The sequence below is a fragment of the Alligator mississippiensis genome, chromosome 1, assembly GCF_030867095.1.
Source record: "Alligator mississippiensis isolate rAllMis1 chromosome 1, rAllMis1, whole genome shotgun sequence".
Taxonomy (NCBI): Eukaryota; Metazoa; Chordata; order Crocodylia; family Alligatoridae; genus Alligator; species Alligator mississippiensis.
This window is the reverse complement of record NC_081824.1, coordinates 416,641,300-416,655,379: the sequence shown is the minus strand read 5'-3', so window position 1 is coordinate 416,655,379 and position 14,080 is coordinate 416,641,300. Positions and strand designations below refer to the sequence as shown.

General features: G+C 43.3%; 3 protein-coding genes across 8 annotated transcripts in view; 2 read left to right on the top strand and 1 right to left on the bottom strand.

Annotated features, from left to right (window-relative positions):
- The window catches only part of NEK5 (NIMA related kinase 5), a 48,778-nt gene extending 40,126 nt beyond the window's left edge, over positions 1–8,652 (top strand). For 3 of the 5 annotated variants that reach the window (XM_019491387.1, XM_019491388.1, XM_019491384.1), the window contains 3 exons: positions 3,606–3,738; positions 4,534–4,790; positions 8,565–8,652. In XM_019491387.1, the coding sequence (XP_019346932.1) occupies positions 3,606–3,738; positions 4,534–4,747 (347 nt within the window). In that variant the 3' untranslated portion in view covers positions 4,748–4,790; positions 8,565–8,652. The remainder of the gene's footprint in view (positions 1–3,605; positions 3,739–4,533; positions 4,791–8,564) is intronic. The other 2 variants (XM_019491389.1, XM_006259869.3) reach the window with 1 other exon arrangement.
- On the bottom strand, positions 8,441–13,166 carry ALG11 (ALG11 alpha-1,2-mannosyltransferase). 2 transcript variants are annotated; one of them, XM_019491390.2, is made up of 4 exons: positions 13,081–13,166; positions 11,868–12,101; positions 10,139–11,070; positions 8,441–8,737 (listed from the first exon to the last, which is right to left on the bottom strand). In XM_019491390.2, the coding sequence occupies exons 1-4, from the start codon at positions 13,149–13,151 to the stop codon at positions 8,466–8,468; spliced, it is 1,509 nt and encodes a 502-aa protein (XP_019346935.1). In that variant the 5' UTR covers positions 13,152–13,166; the 3' UTR covers positions 8,441–8,465. The 2 variants fall into 2 exon arrangements, with proteins under 2 accessions (XP_019346935.1, XP_014460302.1); XM_014604816.3 differs by having other exon boundaries at positions 13,062–13,146.
- Positions 13,167–13,308: 142 nt separating this feature from the next.
- ATP7B (ATPase copper transporting beta) overlaps positions 13,309–14,080 on the top strand; it is a 69,975-nt gene continuing 69,203 nt past the window's right edge. Inside the window, exon 1 of the mRNA XM_006259881.4 lies at positions 13,309–13,384. The gene's annotated coding sequence lies outside the window, so the exon portion shown is untranslated. The remainder of the gene's footprint in view (positions 13,385–14,080) is intronic.

The following is a 14,080-nucleotide window of genomic DNA, read 5'->3' as shown; positions in this document are numbered from 1 at the left end:
CACCCAGAGAGTGGTGGTGGACGGGTCTTATTTGACCTGGAGGGATGTGGACAGTGGGGTTCCCCAGGGCTTGGTCCTCGGGCCTGCACTGTTCAACATCTTCATCAGTGACTTGGACAAGGGGGTGAAAAGCACCCTGTTCAAATTTGCAGCCGACACTAAGATGTGGGGGGAAGTGGACATGCTAGAAGGGAGGAATAGGCTGCAATCGGACCTAGACAGGTTACAGGGGTGGGCGGATGAGAACAGGATGGGTTTTCAACACTGACAAGTGCAAGGTGCTGCACCTGGGGAGGAAGAACCAGCAGCAGACCTACAGGCTGGGGAACTTCCTTCTCGTCAGTGCAGAGGCAGAAACGGATCTTGGAGTTGTTACTGATGCCAAAATGAACATGGGCCGACAGTGTGGGGATGCGGTCAGGAAGGTCAACCGTACCTTGTCGTGCATCTCAAGCAGGTCCAAGGAGGTGATCCTCCCCCTCTATGCAACACTGGTCAGGCCGCAGTTGGAGTACTGTGTCCAGTTCTGGGTGATGCACTTCAGGAGGGAGGTGGACAACATGGAGAGGGTCCAGAGGAGGTCCACTCACATGATCAGAGGTCAGCATGGCAGGCCCTACGAGGAGAGGTTCAGGGACCTGAACCTGTTCAGCCTCCACAAGAGAAGGCTGAGAGGGGATATACTGGCTGTTTACAAACTAGTCAGAGGGGACCAGCAAGCATTGGGGGAGTCCCTGTTCCCCCGAGCACTACTAGGAGTGACTAGAAATAACGGCTGCAAGCTGGCAGAGGGTAGATTCAGGCTAGACATCAAGAGGCACTACTTCACTGTCAGGGCGGCTAGGATCTGGAACCAACTTCCAAGAGAAGTGGTGCTGGCTCCTACCCTGGGGGTCTTTATAAGGAGGCTGGATGAACACCTTGCTGGGGTCGTTTGACCCCAGTACTCTTTCCTGCCATGGCAGGGGATTGAACTTGATCTGCTTGGGTCCCTTCCGACCCTACCAACTATGAAACTAGGTGAAAAGGTGACTTGGGCTGTTCATGAAGCCATGATAGTTCTACATCTCCCACCTCATCTTTGAACATGAATCTTCCTCTTACGACTTCCTTTAGAGGATGTAGCAGGTCACTTAGAGCCCTATGTTTTCTGCAAGGCAATGAGAAAAGACCTCAAATTTAAGGTTTCTGATGGTTACTTAGGGTCATGCAAGCAGAATGTGGAGGAGCTTTGCAATGGAGGGGCAGTTAAAATGGTTGGCTTCATATTCTTGCTGAGCAAATTGCAATTGGTCTCAAGTTCTAGGCAAAGCAGAAGTGCTCACAGCACAATTCTGACAGATTCCAATGAATCTGCTAAGTACTTTGTCACAACAAAGACACAAGAAAGGAAAGGAAAGGAAGTGGACCCCTTGCTTAAGAAGTCAGCCACACAGTTGCCTTTGATACCTCAGAAAACCAATAGAAAGATTTCATTGCATTCAGTCCCTCTGCCAACCACAAAAATAGAATAGAACTGTTCCTTGATGCAATCAAGATTCTAGCTGCCATTTTCGTAACTGCTGGAGCCAACTGAGATAGGAGTAAAGCTCATAATCAGTCTTCCTGGTACTAACATTCAAGCTAGAGATGGCATATATATCTAGCTAAATTATTGCTATATATTGCTAGCTAAATTGCAGCCACAGATAACCTTTTTTTGACCAGTGTATTATAATTGACCTTTCTTTCAACTTTTAATAGATGAATTGTATTTTAGAGATGAAACTTTAGATAGGACACCAGGTGAAAACATTCAATGGCAGATGAAATACTGTCTCTTCACAAAACCAATATAGCTGAATGGAAAGGAATTGATTTGATACACTTGGCAGATTTTCTTAATTATGGGATAAAGACTGGTCAAGCTGGGAAATGCAGCCACTAGTATTGAAAATAATGATCTCTGGCAATCGATGTTTTATCAAAGTATTTTCCAAAGTTTTGAGAAAATTTGATCTACATTACAAACAGAAACCTGTTTTTTCCATATGCTAATATAAATTGCTGTATATTTTTTGTAGCATAACAGCAGCTGACTTTAGGCCCCTACCATGCTGTATCACAGATTTCTGACATCAGATTTAAACCCTTAATAATTCATATAGCAGCATTGTGATGCACTACTTAAAAAAATCATAACATTTAAAAATATCTAAATTTTGACAACATGCATTTTAAAGGGTGACTAAAATACAAACTCCTATTCAAAATAATGATTTGTAAAAATACTTTAGGGCAGTTGAAAATAAATAAGTTTTGCGTGCACAACTGTAAATGTCAAAACCCAGCAATTTAAATAGATTATAAGAAAAATTTATTCAGTTAAATAACCAAAGAACTTTGATTGTACATCTTTTAATGTGAATATTCATTCTTGGCCTGTCAAGCTATTTTGGAGCAACCCTGTCCTACAAGAATGTGACTCCCTCAGCATAGTTTGGTTTAAATGTCTGAGAAGTATAAGACCTCACTACTGAAACTAGGCAGGCCGTGAAACTAATGCTCATAGGGTAACAACCGTACCCAATTTATCAATTTAAATCAGCTAAAACAATATTTTGAGCACACACTTACAACTTTTTTCTTCCAGCCTGCTTACACATGAGTTACTCAAATGATCAGATTAACTTCCATCAAATCATTTGGAGTCAGGTCTCTAAATCAGTGGTTTTTAACCTTTTTTTTTAACAAATATACCCCTTCTGGTGGCGGCTGGACGCAGGGTGGTCCTTGCATGTGGCGGCTACCACTGCCACCTACTGCTGCGCCCTGTTTTCCCACAGCTGGTCGCATGTGCGGCTCTGCGGGCTGCTGATGGGCCTCGTGCATGGCCAATTGTGCACTGCCTGTCAGCAACCCGCAGAGCTGCTGGCTGAGCAGCGCCTTTGTGGTTGGCAGAGGGATACCGCTGCCCTCACCCCCCTGGCCCTGCTCCTGGGAGGTGGCAATGCGGGGTGGTGGGTGGCAATTGCCACGTGTGAGTGCTCCTGCCCCACATCTGTTTGTGGAGGGGCACTGCTGCCCTCGCGCCCCCACCCTCCTGCTCCATCCCCATCTGCCTGCGTGTACCCTGTCACCTTTCCAAATACCCCTAGGGGTATGAGTACCCCCAGTTGACAACCCCTGCTCTAAATAACACTAGAGCAAGCAGCTTTTTCATATTTCAGTATCCACTTAGCTTTCAGATTTCTCTTCCCTTCTACTTTCAAACACAGTTTGGTAAAGAAGAATATACATAGTGAGTTACTGGGCATGTCTACATGTTCAATAAACGTGCTTTTGATAATGCTTATTAAAGCTAGTACCTCCATTGTGAGGTACTAGAAAAATGTGCATTAATTTATTTTGATGTGCTATAGCTAAAGAGCACCATTTTTGTGATGCTTTAATGCGTATTAAAATAGCCTACTGCACGTTAAAGCTCATGTGTAGATGTGCCCACTGATATTTAAATTTTTCTGTGAACAAGAGCAGTGGCAATCAATGAAGTACATTATGTTTTAAAGAAATTATTTTCAAGATTTTCTGTACTGGCTATAATTCACCTACATATAAAGGTACAGTTTCTCCTCCCTCTGTAGAAAGACCATTAACATCTTGGTTGCCAAAAGAGGATAAGGAAGATGACTCAGAAACAGGCTCTTCTATTGATGTTGACGAAGACAGACTGCAGCCAAGATCAGATGACGATGACACGTAAGTTAGTGACATTGATAAGGTGCCTTAAGTCATGTTATTCCAGCATAGAAAATAATTGTATCAAATGTAGTTTCCTTCTTTTATGAGAATCTGTCTCACAGGCAGCTTTTGCCCTTGTCCCTTATAACATGAAAGTAAACAGAGACTCTTCTTAGCTAGCACCCTGTATTTTTAAAATTATCAATATTGCTTTTTAATTCTCTAGTTTAATTTATTCATGAAAACCTGCCACTCCTGCTGTCTTTTACACTATTAGTAAACAAAAATACTGATACAAAAGTGATACAATACAGGCTGATTGACTCCCAGGGCATTGACAGATATGAACCCCCCTTCCCCTAGCATTTTATTAAAAGAGGCAGCATGTTAGCTGACCTGTCTCCCCAGTATCTGTATAGATCTAAAGCTGATTCAATTATCTATTAGACAGAAATGCAAAAAAGCCCCACTTAAGTGTGTGATATATATAGATGTTGAGTGATCCAGGTCAAACGAATATGATGCCTCTTCTGGGCATGTGCTGCACTCTGTGTGGAGGTACACTGAGCTGCAGGTAAAACACTGGAGTTTTTTTTTTCTACATCTGTAAGCAGCCCCAATGCTTTACAAGTAAGAGTAGTGGGGCTTAATCTAACAGTGGCACAAAGACAGGGAAACACTTAAATCTCAGACCCAGCTTTTATCCTTCTCACAAAACAATTTAAATGAAAACCATGTGGCCTCAGAAACTAGAACAGCATGCAGCAAGGATACAGGTAACTGATATTGGTGTCTCTGTTCCTATAAATGTAGTAACTTTGAAGAATCAGAGGATGAATTAAGGGAAGAGCTGGTGGAATCCCTGGAAAAAGTAGTAACTTCACCAGCAGAGGAAGTTAAAGAAGTTCCAGTACATTCAACAAATGAAGACAAACCAGAAGAAAAAGAAAGCCTAGCAAGTGAAACACCTGGAAGCTCTGATGAAGTTTTAGACAATTACCCTGATCCATCTACTGCTACTGTATAACAAAGAAGATGGAGACAAGGCAGGAATCAGCTAAAACAGATGGGTAATTGCTGCTTTAGGACTTCAGTTAAGTTACTGGGCACTACACGTACCAAGATTTCAACAAGTGCCTAATGTTAAACTCCCAAATAAGTTGTCTACTCAACAACTGCTGAACACCCATTGGAAGCAAATGAAATCTAGGAGGTGTTCTGCACTTTTGAAAAAGTCGGGCCATTTGTTCAAGAAACTCAACTCATTCTTTTAAAATCTTGGCCTAGACTGATAGGCAATTCCTGCTTAGCTCTTCTAGGTTGCCTCTCTGGCATCTCTGCCAAGCCTTCTAGAACATTTCTGAATATGTGCCTTCTTCTTTTGAACTTTCATGAAAGAATAGTGTCCTTGTTAGGACACTCCTATTTCCTTATCTTAAAACCCATCTGTTGAGAGGTTTCTGAGTCATCATCAGGAATCCTAGTTTTTGCTGATAAATCCTCCTTCCCACCCCAATTTTCAGATTAAAAAAAAGTAACTCCAAATCCATATTTTTCTTTGATCAAAATGGAATATTTATGTAAGTGGCGCTTTATTTTAATCATGAAAAAATGTGGATTTAGGTTACTTTTTTAAATCTGAAAATTGGGGATTTAAAAAAAAATCAGAGAAAACCAGGATCCCTGCTTATCATGCTCATCCAATATAGCTTGCAACTCATGTCCTTAAGTCCTTATCTAGGCAGAAATTTATATTTTGACATGCCCTGCTCTCAGTCCATGTAGATTTACTATGACTAAAGTGTAGGGGTGCACTGATAGAGATTTTTAGGCCGATACCAATGGCTGATTTTTAACGAGCCATATTGGCCAATACCAATCCAATTGTCGATATGCAGCTGGGCAGTGTTGAGAGCAGCCGGGTCCAGCCGGTAAGTCTGTTGTGGGGAAAGGGAAGGGGAGGGAAGGGACGTGGGGATGGCAGATAGGTCCTGGTGGTGAGGGAGGGAGTAGGGCTGGGGCAGGGTCTACCCAGCCAGTGTGGGGCATAGGATGAAGCTGCAAGTGGCTTGTCCAGGGGGCGCGGGGTGGGAGGGATGGCCCCTGCTGCTGCACACACCATGGGGGGGTGTGTGCCCCTAGATTTGTGTGCAGGGCAAGGGGGCCTCTATCTGTTCTCCCCACATCCCTTCCTCCACAACACGCTTACCAATTGGACCTGGTTGCTGTTCTGGCTATGCTCCTGGCTGCCTGTATGCTGTGCTGTGGTGCAGCTGCAGGCACACATGCAGCATTTATCAGCTACGTCAGGCAAAAAAAGCCGATTGCCAATACAGTCAATTTTCCTTATGTTGGTGCTGATTCGATATGGGACCAATGTATCAGTGCACCTCTACTAATGTATATGAATTTCTAATTATAAAAAAAATATGCAGGAATGAAACACATAACAGGACAAAGCACAAATGAATGATTTCCTGCAGACGTAAGGGCTTTTTTTTTTTTTTTTAATTTTTCTCCTTTTTTGTTTGGATATAATACTTAGAAGCCCAGAATAAAAAGCACCATGCCACCACCAAATTGACTTCATTGGTTTTTTGCCCTTCTCCAACAGTTTCTCTGTTAAAATATAAGGGGAAAGCTTATATGAAGTCATAAGAGCCTGGGTCTTTGTTACTATCTTTAACATTAAAAAATGAAATTTGTTATTACAGTATTTTAATTAGTAAATTAACTAGTTTCACTGTAGTATTAGCAAATATTTTACAGTAGACAAGTTCAAGTCTGTTCCCTATTTAAACATGCTCTTTCAGCTGAAGATTTGAACTTTCCTGAAAACTTCAGTAGGGGACAGGAAGAAGACAGTGAACTGTTTATACTGCCAGGGAGAGGAAGAAATAGTTAATACAAAGGACAGCTACAGTAATTCCTACCTTTTGTTTAAAGCACTGTAAGTTGATCCTATAGTGAGTACTAAGAACAAAATACTTCCCATTTAAACCTATATAACAGTTTCCTGAGAAACCTTGTATTAGAAAATGTATGCGAGAGACCCCGACATAGATCAAATTACAATCCTTTGCAACGTAAGAGTAAATAATTGTACCATACCAATAAGTCAATATAGAAAATATATCTATGACAGTGTTTCTTTTTGTGTCAAAGATGATTCTGCCATTCATTAGAAAATTAAGGTTTTGGTACCAGAAAGGGAGCATATACATCTTGCCTTACAAGAGACAGCCATCATTGGAAAGTAGAGAATAATGTTTTGCCATCCAGCCTATAGATATCAAATAAACAGTTGAAGCATGGGAACATTCCCTGTTTAGATGTTATCAAAGAAAGAAATCAAATCACTACAAGAGAGCATTTATCTTTGAAAACAGGATCCAATGATAAGGGGTGCCATAACAGATAATCTAGGTTTGCCTTAACTTAATGCAAAGTTGTCTTCAAAATGCTGAATGATTTACAAGAGACAAGTTTAGGCATACAGCTCTACTGCTCGCAATAAAATATTAGGAATTTGAAAGGTTGGTAGCATACTGTATGCCAGGGAGTCCTCAGGTAAAAAAGTCTGTTAATTTTCACAAAATTGGAATTACCTCCCTCCCCTACTGAAGTTCTCTAATGCATACATCTGATGGACCAAGAGAAGGATAAAATCTCTTAATTTATAGCATCATGGTGTAATAAGAACAGGGGTGTCTAACTTCTCAGTTGGCAGGGGCTGCATAAACCACACACCAGAGCTGCACTAGTGTAAACTATGGGGCTCCAAGGAAGCCCCCTCTCTGCTCCCATTGCATTTTTATGCAGGCTCCCCCCCCCCACCCCCAACTGCAAAGGCTGGCAGGCCCCCCTGTGATGAAAGAGGCTACACAGGCTAAGATCTAGCCTGCAGTTCTGGTATGAAACACTTTGGGGGTGCTAAGTGTGAACATAAGTTGATGTAAAGAGTTACTGTAAATAGTTTCACAAGCAGGACATCTAGATGCCCTTTTCATCCGATGGCAGTTCTGGCCTGGAAGTACCTAGTTCAAGGATGGGCAATTATTTCAGGTGGAGGGCGGCTTATGGAGTTTTGGCAAGCCATTGAGGGCCACATGACAGGCAGCCAGGGGCAGATAAATATTAATTTTCTAAATTTTTTAAGGGCCCCGTGGGCCAGATAGAATGACCTGGCAGGCTGCATCTGACCTGCGGGCCACTTTTTGCCCACCCCTGACCTAATTAATACTAGCTTTGTAACTGTTTTGTTGTGAGGGCAGCTGACAGAGGGTGGATTGGAGAGAGAAAGGAACAGTTTCAGAGAGGACAGACTATTCCAGTTGTCGCTAACATTAGCGTTTCAACATTAACATTCCAACTAAGGACAGAGGGAACTAAGGTGGCACAATAAAGACTTTGTTTAGAGCAGAGTAGTCTGCCATGCTTTTTGGAACATCACTTGCCCCCTTTGAAGAAAATGTCCTCCCTAGTGCAAATGCGGCACCAAGAGCCTGTCCCTAGGAGCCCGTCTTGCTGCCTGTCCCTAGACAGCAGCTGCACCAGGTGCAGAAAGAACTTGCTGTGCCTCTGGGGTGAGCAGTGGCTAGGTGAAAGCCCAGGGGCTGCAGTATAACCTTTCACAGGCCACTTGTGGCCCGCAGGCTGCCAGCTGGCTAGCCCTAATTTAGAAAAATATTATTAGTTGATAAAGTCATATACAGAATACTTTTTTATATACATACACATACAATTTATTTAAATAATTGCTCCACAGATGATAGGAATGTAACTTCAAATTCTTGGTCAGAAAATCTGCTTACAGAATGACGAGCATTTTTTCTTATTTCCAGACTCTTTTCAGCAGACAAAGACAAGATATGAGCCATGGTCTCTGCATAAGTGTCCTCGTTGTCTGCCAGGAATCCTGTAATATTTCCTTCATAGGGTACCACGATATCTAGTTTGGGACCACCAGAATCGTGAGCCAGGATAACTGTTCCAGCTGCCATACATTCAACTATTCCTGGAAAGATACAGAATGTGTCATTATTAATGTTGTCCTTATATACTCTAGAAGTATGGATGGAGATGGTTTTCATTGGAAATGTTTTTAAGATAAAAAAAAAAAAGAACAGAACTTGTCATATATAATTTGTTTCAATTAAGTATTTCCATTTTCTGTTGGGGGGGAAAAAAACTCTTGATAAAAAAACTAAGCTAAAATTGTCAGTTTTCGACAACTGTTGATTGGATGGGCAAGAAATTAGAATGAAACCAAAAGTAAATGTTTTTCTGATATGCCATTTTTCCTTTTTTTTTTAAACTGCCAAGGTTTTTTGTTTTCACTGTTGTTTTTTTCTTCTAAACTCTGGAAGATTTTCTAGAACAACTGACAAAATTAGTTGTTTTCATTTAAACTTGAGGGGAAATAGGTCTACTGAATACAAACATTTAAAACTGTAGAGGAGAGACTTAACAGACTATTTAGAGTTAGCATCTGATATTTGATGTGTTGAGTTGAAACTCAAATTTGACACAGCAGGTGACATAATAAAAAGAAAAACTGGAGTTGAGATTTTTTTTAAGGTTTAAAAGTTAATTCTATCTTCCATGAAACTTGAAAATAAGAACCTAGAATTCCAAGATTACTGGACAAGCTGGAATGAATTCATTCTAGCTGAATAAGTTAGAATTAATATATTAGTCTGATTTGTACAAAGTGCATATTTTTTTTTTTTATAGAAGTCCTATCATTAAGAAACATAAGGAAGATTATACTTTTATTTATAGTATTGCCAATAACTATTTTTTAAAATTTGCAATAGGGTTGCTGTAGCTAGGCAGTTATGGAAAAATAAATCTTGGGTCAAAGTGTTACATTCAACCCAAAAGGAATTTTTTTTAAAGGAAACAGGCAAATTTTGAAGGAAGAGCCATTTTTACTCAAAACCTAATTTAAAAAACCAAATATTTAGATAAGCAGCTCAGTGAAACAGATACCAAAGAAAGGCTTCGGTCACCAAATCAGCATTTTGTTTTAAGAAAGAAAAAATTGGCAAGATAGAATAAAGTTCAGTTTTACACAAATTTTCCTCCATTAGTTAAAGAGAGCATGTGTCAGGCAGTCAGGTCAGAATACGTTTTGTTTATATTTCAGTGACAATTTAGTGAACTTTATTTACCCTGACATCAATATTAGCTTATGGAAGCCAAAGCCAAGTGAACAATCCATCCATTAGAATGCAATTGTATTGCATTTAGCACCCCTTATAGATGAGACTGACCACTGTACAGTTGGGGAAACTAAGCAAGTTATAATTGCTGTAACCTTACTCATCAATTCCCTACCAGCACTAGATTTGAAACCCAAAGCGAGATCCTAATCCTATTCTGATCACTGGGCCAGACTGCTTCAAGTACTCACCAATCCCGAAGTGCTCATTCCACATGGTGTGCAGACCAATCGTTGCATCTGCCAGGTACTTCTTTAACTCCTCAAATGGAATATTGACTTTGAACTCCACATTTCTATTGATACCTAGCTCTTCACAAAGCTTTTGAAGTCCATTCACACGCTGCTCGTCTTCCTGGTTACGACAGCCCCCAATCAGCATGAGTTTCAGCAAAGGCTGTTGCCCCAGAGTTTTCTTTTCCAACAACTTTGCAAAAGCTCTGATTTGCAAGGGATGGTCTTTTTCAGGTCTAAACTGGCCCACAGACACAATGGAATGTCCTGCTGTGCTCTTTTCCTTGTCTAATGGAATATCCAGGAATGTCTGGACATCACAAGGTGGATACACAATACTAGTGTAAGCCCCAGATTTCCAAAAGGAAAGGATGTGATTTAGGGTCCATGAAGAATTAACCATAACAACATCACTGCAAGAACCAAACCATCCATACAGGAAAGCAAAAAAGTAGTAATAGGTAAGTTTAAGTTTGCTGAGAAAAGGATTCTTTGTAATGAAGGCGGTATTGTTGTAGCTGGTATTCTGGTTCCTAACTACAGAAAGCATGTCAGTGCTGATAGTGGGATAATGCACATAACACCCCACATGACAGCCTCCTAAGTACTTAAATAGAGGAAATGTGAAGGCATAGCCCATTGAGTCAATGTAAATGTCAGGAACACATTTTAGTAGAGCTTCCCAGCCAAGAAACATGGATCCTAAACTCTGACCCAGCAAAGTGAAATGTGGGTAAAGAGAAGCTTCCACAAGATAGCGTTTTTCTAGAAATACAAACTTCACAGGATGAGTTAATCTGATGCAGAATCTTCTGAAAGCACCATTAACAATTTCTTCTTCAGTGACCTCTTTGTCACCAGTATAAACAACATAAGTTGCATCTTTGTATCTGAAATGGTAAAATAAAGAATTTCACACATTTTTCTATAAAAGTGTCTTATGTCACTGTGAAACTTGTATTCTTTGGGTAATTTTGAAAATATTTAAAGCATACTTTTAACCTGAATTTTAGATATGTTAGTCCTCTTAAAAAAAATGTATAGCTTTAGTTTAACTGAACCTATTAAGGTTCTTTCTGATATGCAGAAAATGCAGAGTGGTTGTTTTTATTTGAATTAAATGGATTTCAGTGTTACTCTATGCAAGTCAATTTGTAAGGTACAACATTCCTGTTGAAAAGAAATGTAGGACCCCAGAACTATGCTACAAAGTCTTTCAAAGGCAAATCACAAGTATGTAAGAGGAAGACTGTAGGACAGACCAGGGGATGTCCCACTCAGTTTAGATTGATACTGGGTAGGATGTCTTTTACAATGAGAAGCAAGTGTTTGGATTAGATGGTGCCACCTTAAGTACATGAAATGCCATAGCAGTGGTTCAACCATTTTAGATTTGAGGCACCCCTCAGAAAATGCCAGCTCTTATTTTTCTGTAGTCAAAAAAACCTAATACAGCAATTCTTTTGTTGCAAAGATCTCAGAAAGACTACAACAGGTCACCAAGCTTTTTACACTATTAATTTCTATTTGAAGTCTCTGGGTTTATTTTGTAGGCTATGTTTGCTCAAGGCACCCCAGGGCACTGCAGCACCCTGGTTCAGAATCACTGCCATAAGGAGTTACACAGCAACATTCAAGCACTAAGCTGCAAAGTAATTATGTGTACTTTGACTGGGTGTGCACTCACTTTTTCTGCAGCGTCCTTAGGGCACACCACAGCACTCTCTCCCCTCCACCGCCTGCATTGCAATATGGATGAAAAAAGGCAACCACCAGCTGACGCTTCCCATCCTTCCCTGTAGAGGCTGACTGATCTTTCCTGTGCTGCAGCCACAGCCGCACTCCCCACAGCAACACGACTAAACAGAGGCACAGGGCTCCGCCGAGAAACAACCCGGGGATAAGCAAAGACCACAACAGTCTGAAAGAAGTAGGGAAAAATGAAAACTCCAATATAAAAATCATTTGAAAGAAATGGTATCTATCCAGACACACCTAGTAGGAAAGCCCCCACAACTAGAACTAGTGCATGTCCCTGCTGTCTGCTAGGAAAGCTGGTAAGCCCAAACCTTGCCCTTGCTAGTCTCCAAGGAAAGCCCCCAAGACTAGAACTAGTGCCTATCCATGCACATTTGCTAGGATTGTCCCTAAACCCAGGACGCATCCATGAAGAAAGCTCGCAAGCAGCAGGCCATGTTTCCATGGTCACTCCCTGGATACCTGGGTGGAGTGGGGGAGTGCCCTTTCCCCCGGGGACCCAGTGTTGCCAGGTGTACGATAACTATTGTATTTGTATAATAATTCCAACCCTTGAACAACATATGATCAATAACAGTAAAGATGTTCAAAACTGTACGATCATTTTTAAGGCAACAGGTGCAAAACCCAAGTCATTCTCTGGGAGAATTAACTGACTTATGGCCTTGCTGTCAGCCCTTTCTTACCACGGCTTGCCTCACAATAGAGAAGTGCTTCAAATTTGATGAGCCAGTTCTGACTCGCTCATTGGCGACTTACAGGGAGCACAAAGTAAATAAGAAAAAGAGTACTTCAATATTTTTTCAGCAAACAGGATAATCTTGAGCTTCCAATGCGATAATTTCCTATTTAAAACCTGGCAACGCTGCGGAGCCCCTCCCCGTGACCGCCTCGGGCAGAAGGTGACCTCCCCCCGGCTCTACCCTGCAATGCAGCCGCGGGCGCTGCCGGGGCTGAGGCCGGGTCAGCGCCCCCCGGCGCCGCCAGCCACGGAGACCCCACCCCCCGCGGGCCAGGCCCAAGCCCAGGCGCAGCCGGAGCGGGCGGTCAGTTGCGGATGAAGGAGGGTCACCGCCGCGGCTGGAGGCGAGGGGAGGGGAGCGGTCGCCTGGGGGAGCCGCACCGGATCAGCCTGCACACACATAGTCCCGCCGCCACCATGTCGGACAAGCGCCGCGTCACCTCCCACCCGGAAGCGATCGCTCGTATCCATCCCGGAAGCAGCCGACGACACTGCTTCTCCCCCATTGGCTGCCGAGGCCAGATTGAGTCTCGGCTACGGGGAGTGGGAGGGGCCAAAACGCGAGAGCGACGGGGAGGGCGGGCGGGCTGCGCCGGGGGCGGGGCGTCTCAATAGGGGGCGCGGCTACGAGGGGGCGTGGCTGTGGTTAGCCGCCGGTGGCTCAGTGCCGGCTGCCGCGTGGGACAGCTTCTGGGCACGGGCAGGTAAGGACGGGCAGGCGCGCGCGGGGGCTGCGCCTCCAAGCCTGTAGCCCGGCATCCCAGCGCAGCCACGGACGGGCGTGGGGCGCACGGCTGCCCGCAGGGAGAGCAGGGGGCCGGGGCAGGGGCAGGATCGGGAGCTGCCTGCCCCTGCCCTTTCTTCGGCCCTGCCCCAGGCTTGGGCTGTCGCCTCACGGCTCGCTCACGAGAGTCACTTTCCTGCTTCTGTCCCTGGGGCTGGGGCTGTGAAGGCTTCTGCAGGGCCGGTGCGGTTCAGGTGGAAGGGTCTAGCAAGCAGTGTTGTGTTTTTAGGGAAAATCTTCCCCCCCTCCTCCCCAATGATTTTCTGTTGCAGTCTAAAACGTAGAGCGTAAGCGCGGCGGCGTACGAGGAGCTCTGACCACAGACCCGTCCTGGCCAGCATCCTGTGTCGTGCCCTGGGGGACCCTGGGGACTGTCCTGGCCATGGTGGGCAGCATTTCACTGGCTCCTTGGGATTGTCCGAGTGCCAGTGGGCACTGTCCAGTGTGTTCTGCTTGGTGGAGTCTGTGTCCCCCTGCTTTTGTTATTTAATAATCTTCCTTTCTTGCAGTCATTATTTCCCTGCTTGTCTTTGCAGCAAAGAGACATGTCTTTGCTTTCCTTGCTTCAAAGCATGCTTTTAATCTTTGACTACCAGATAAAACTCTCTAAGCCAAC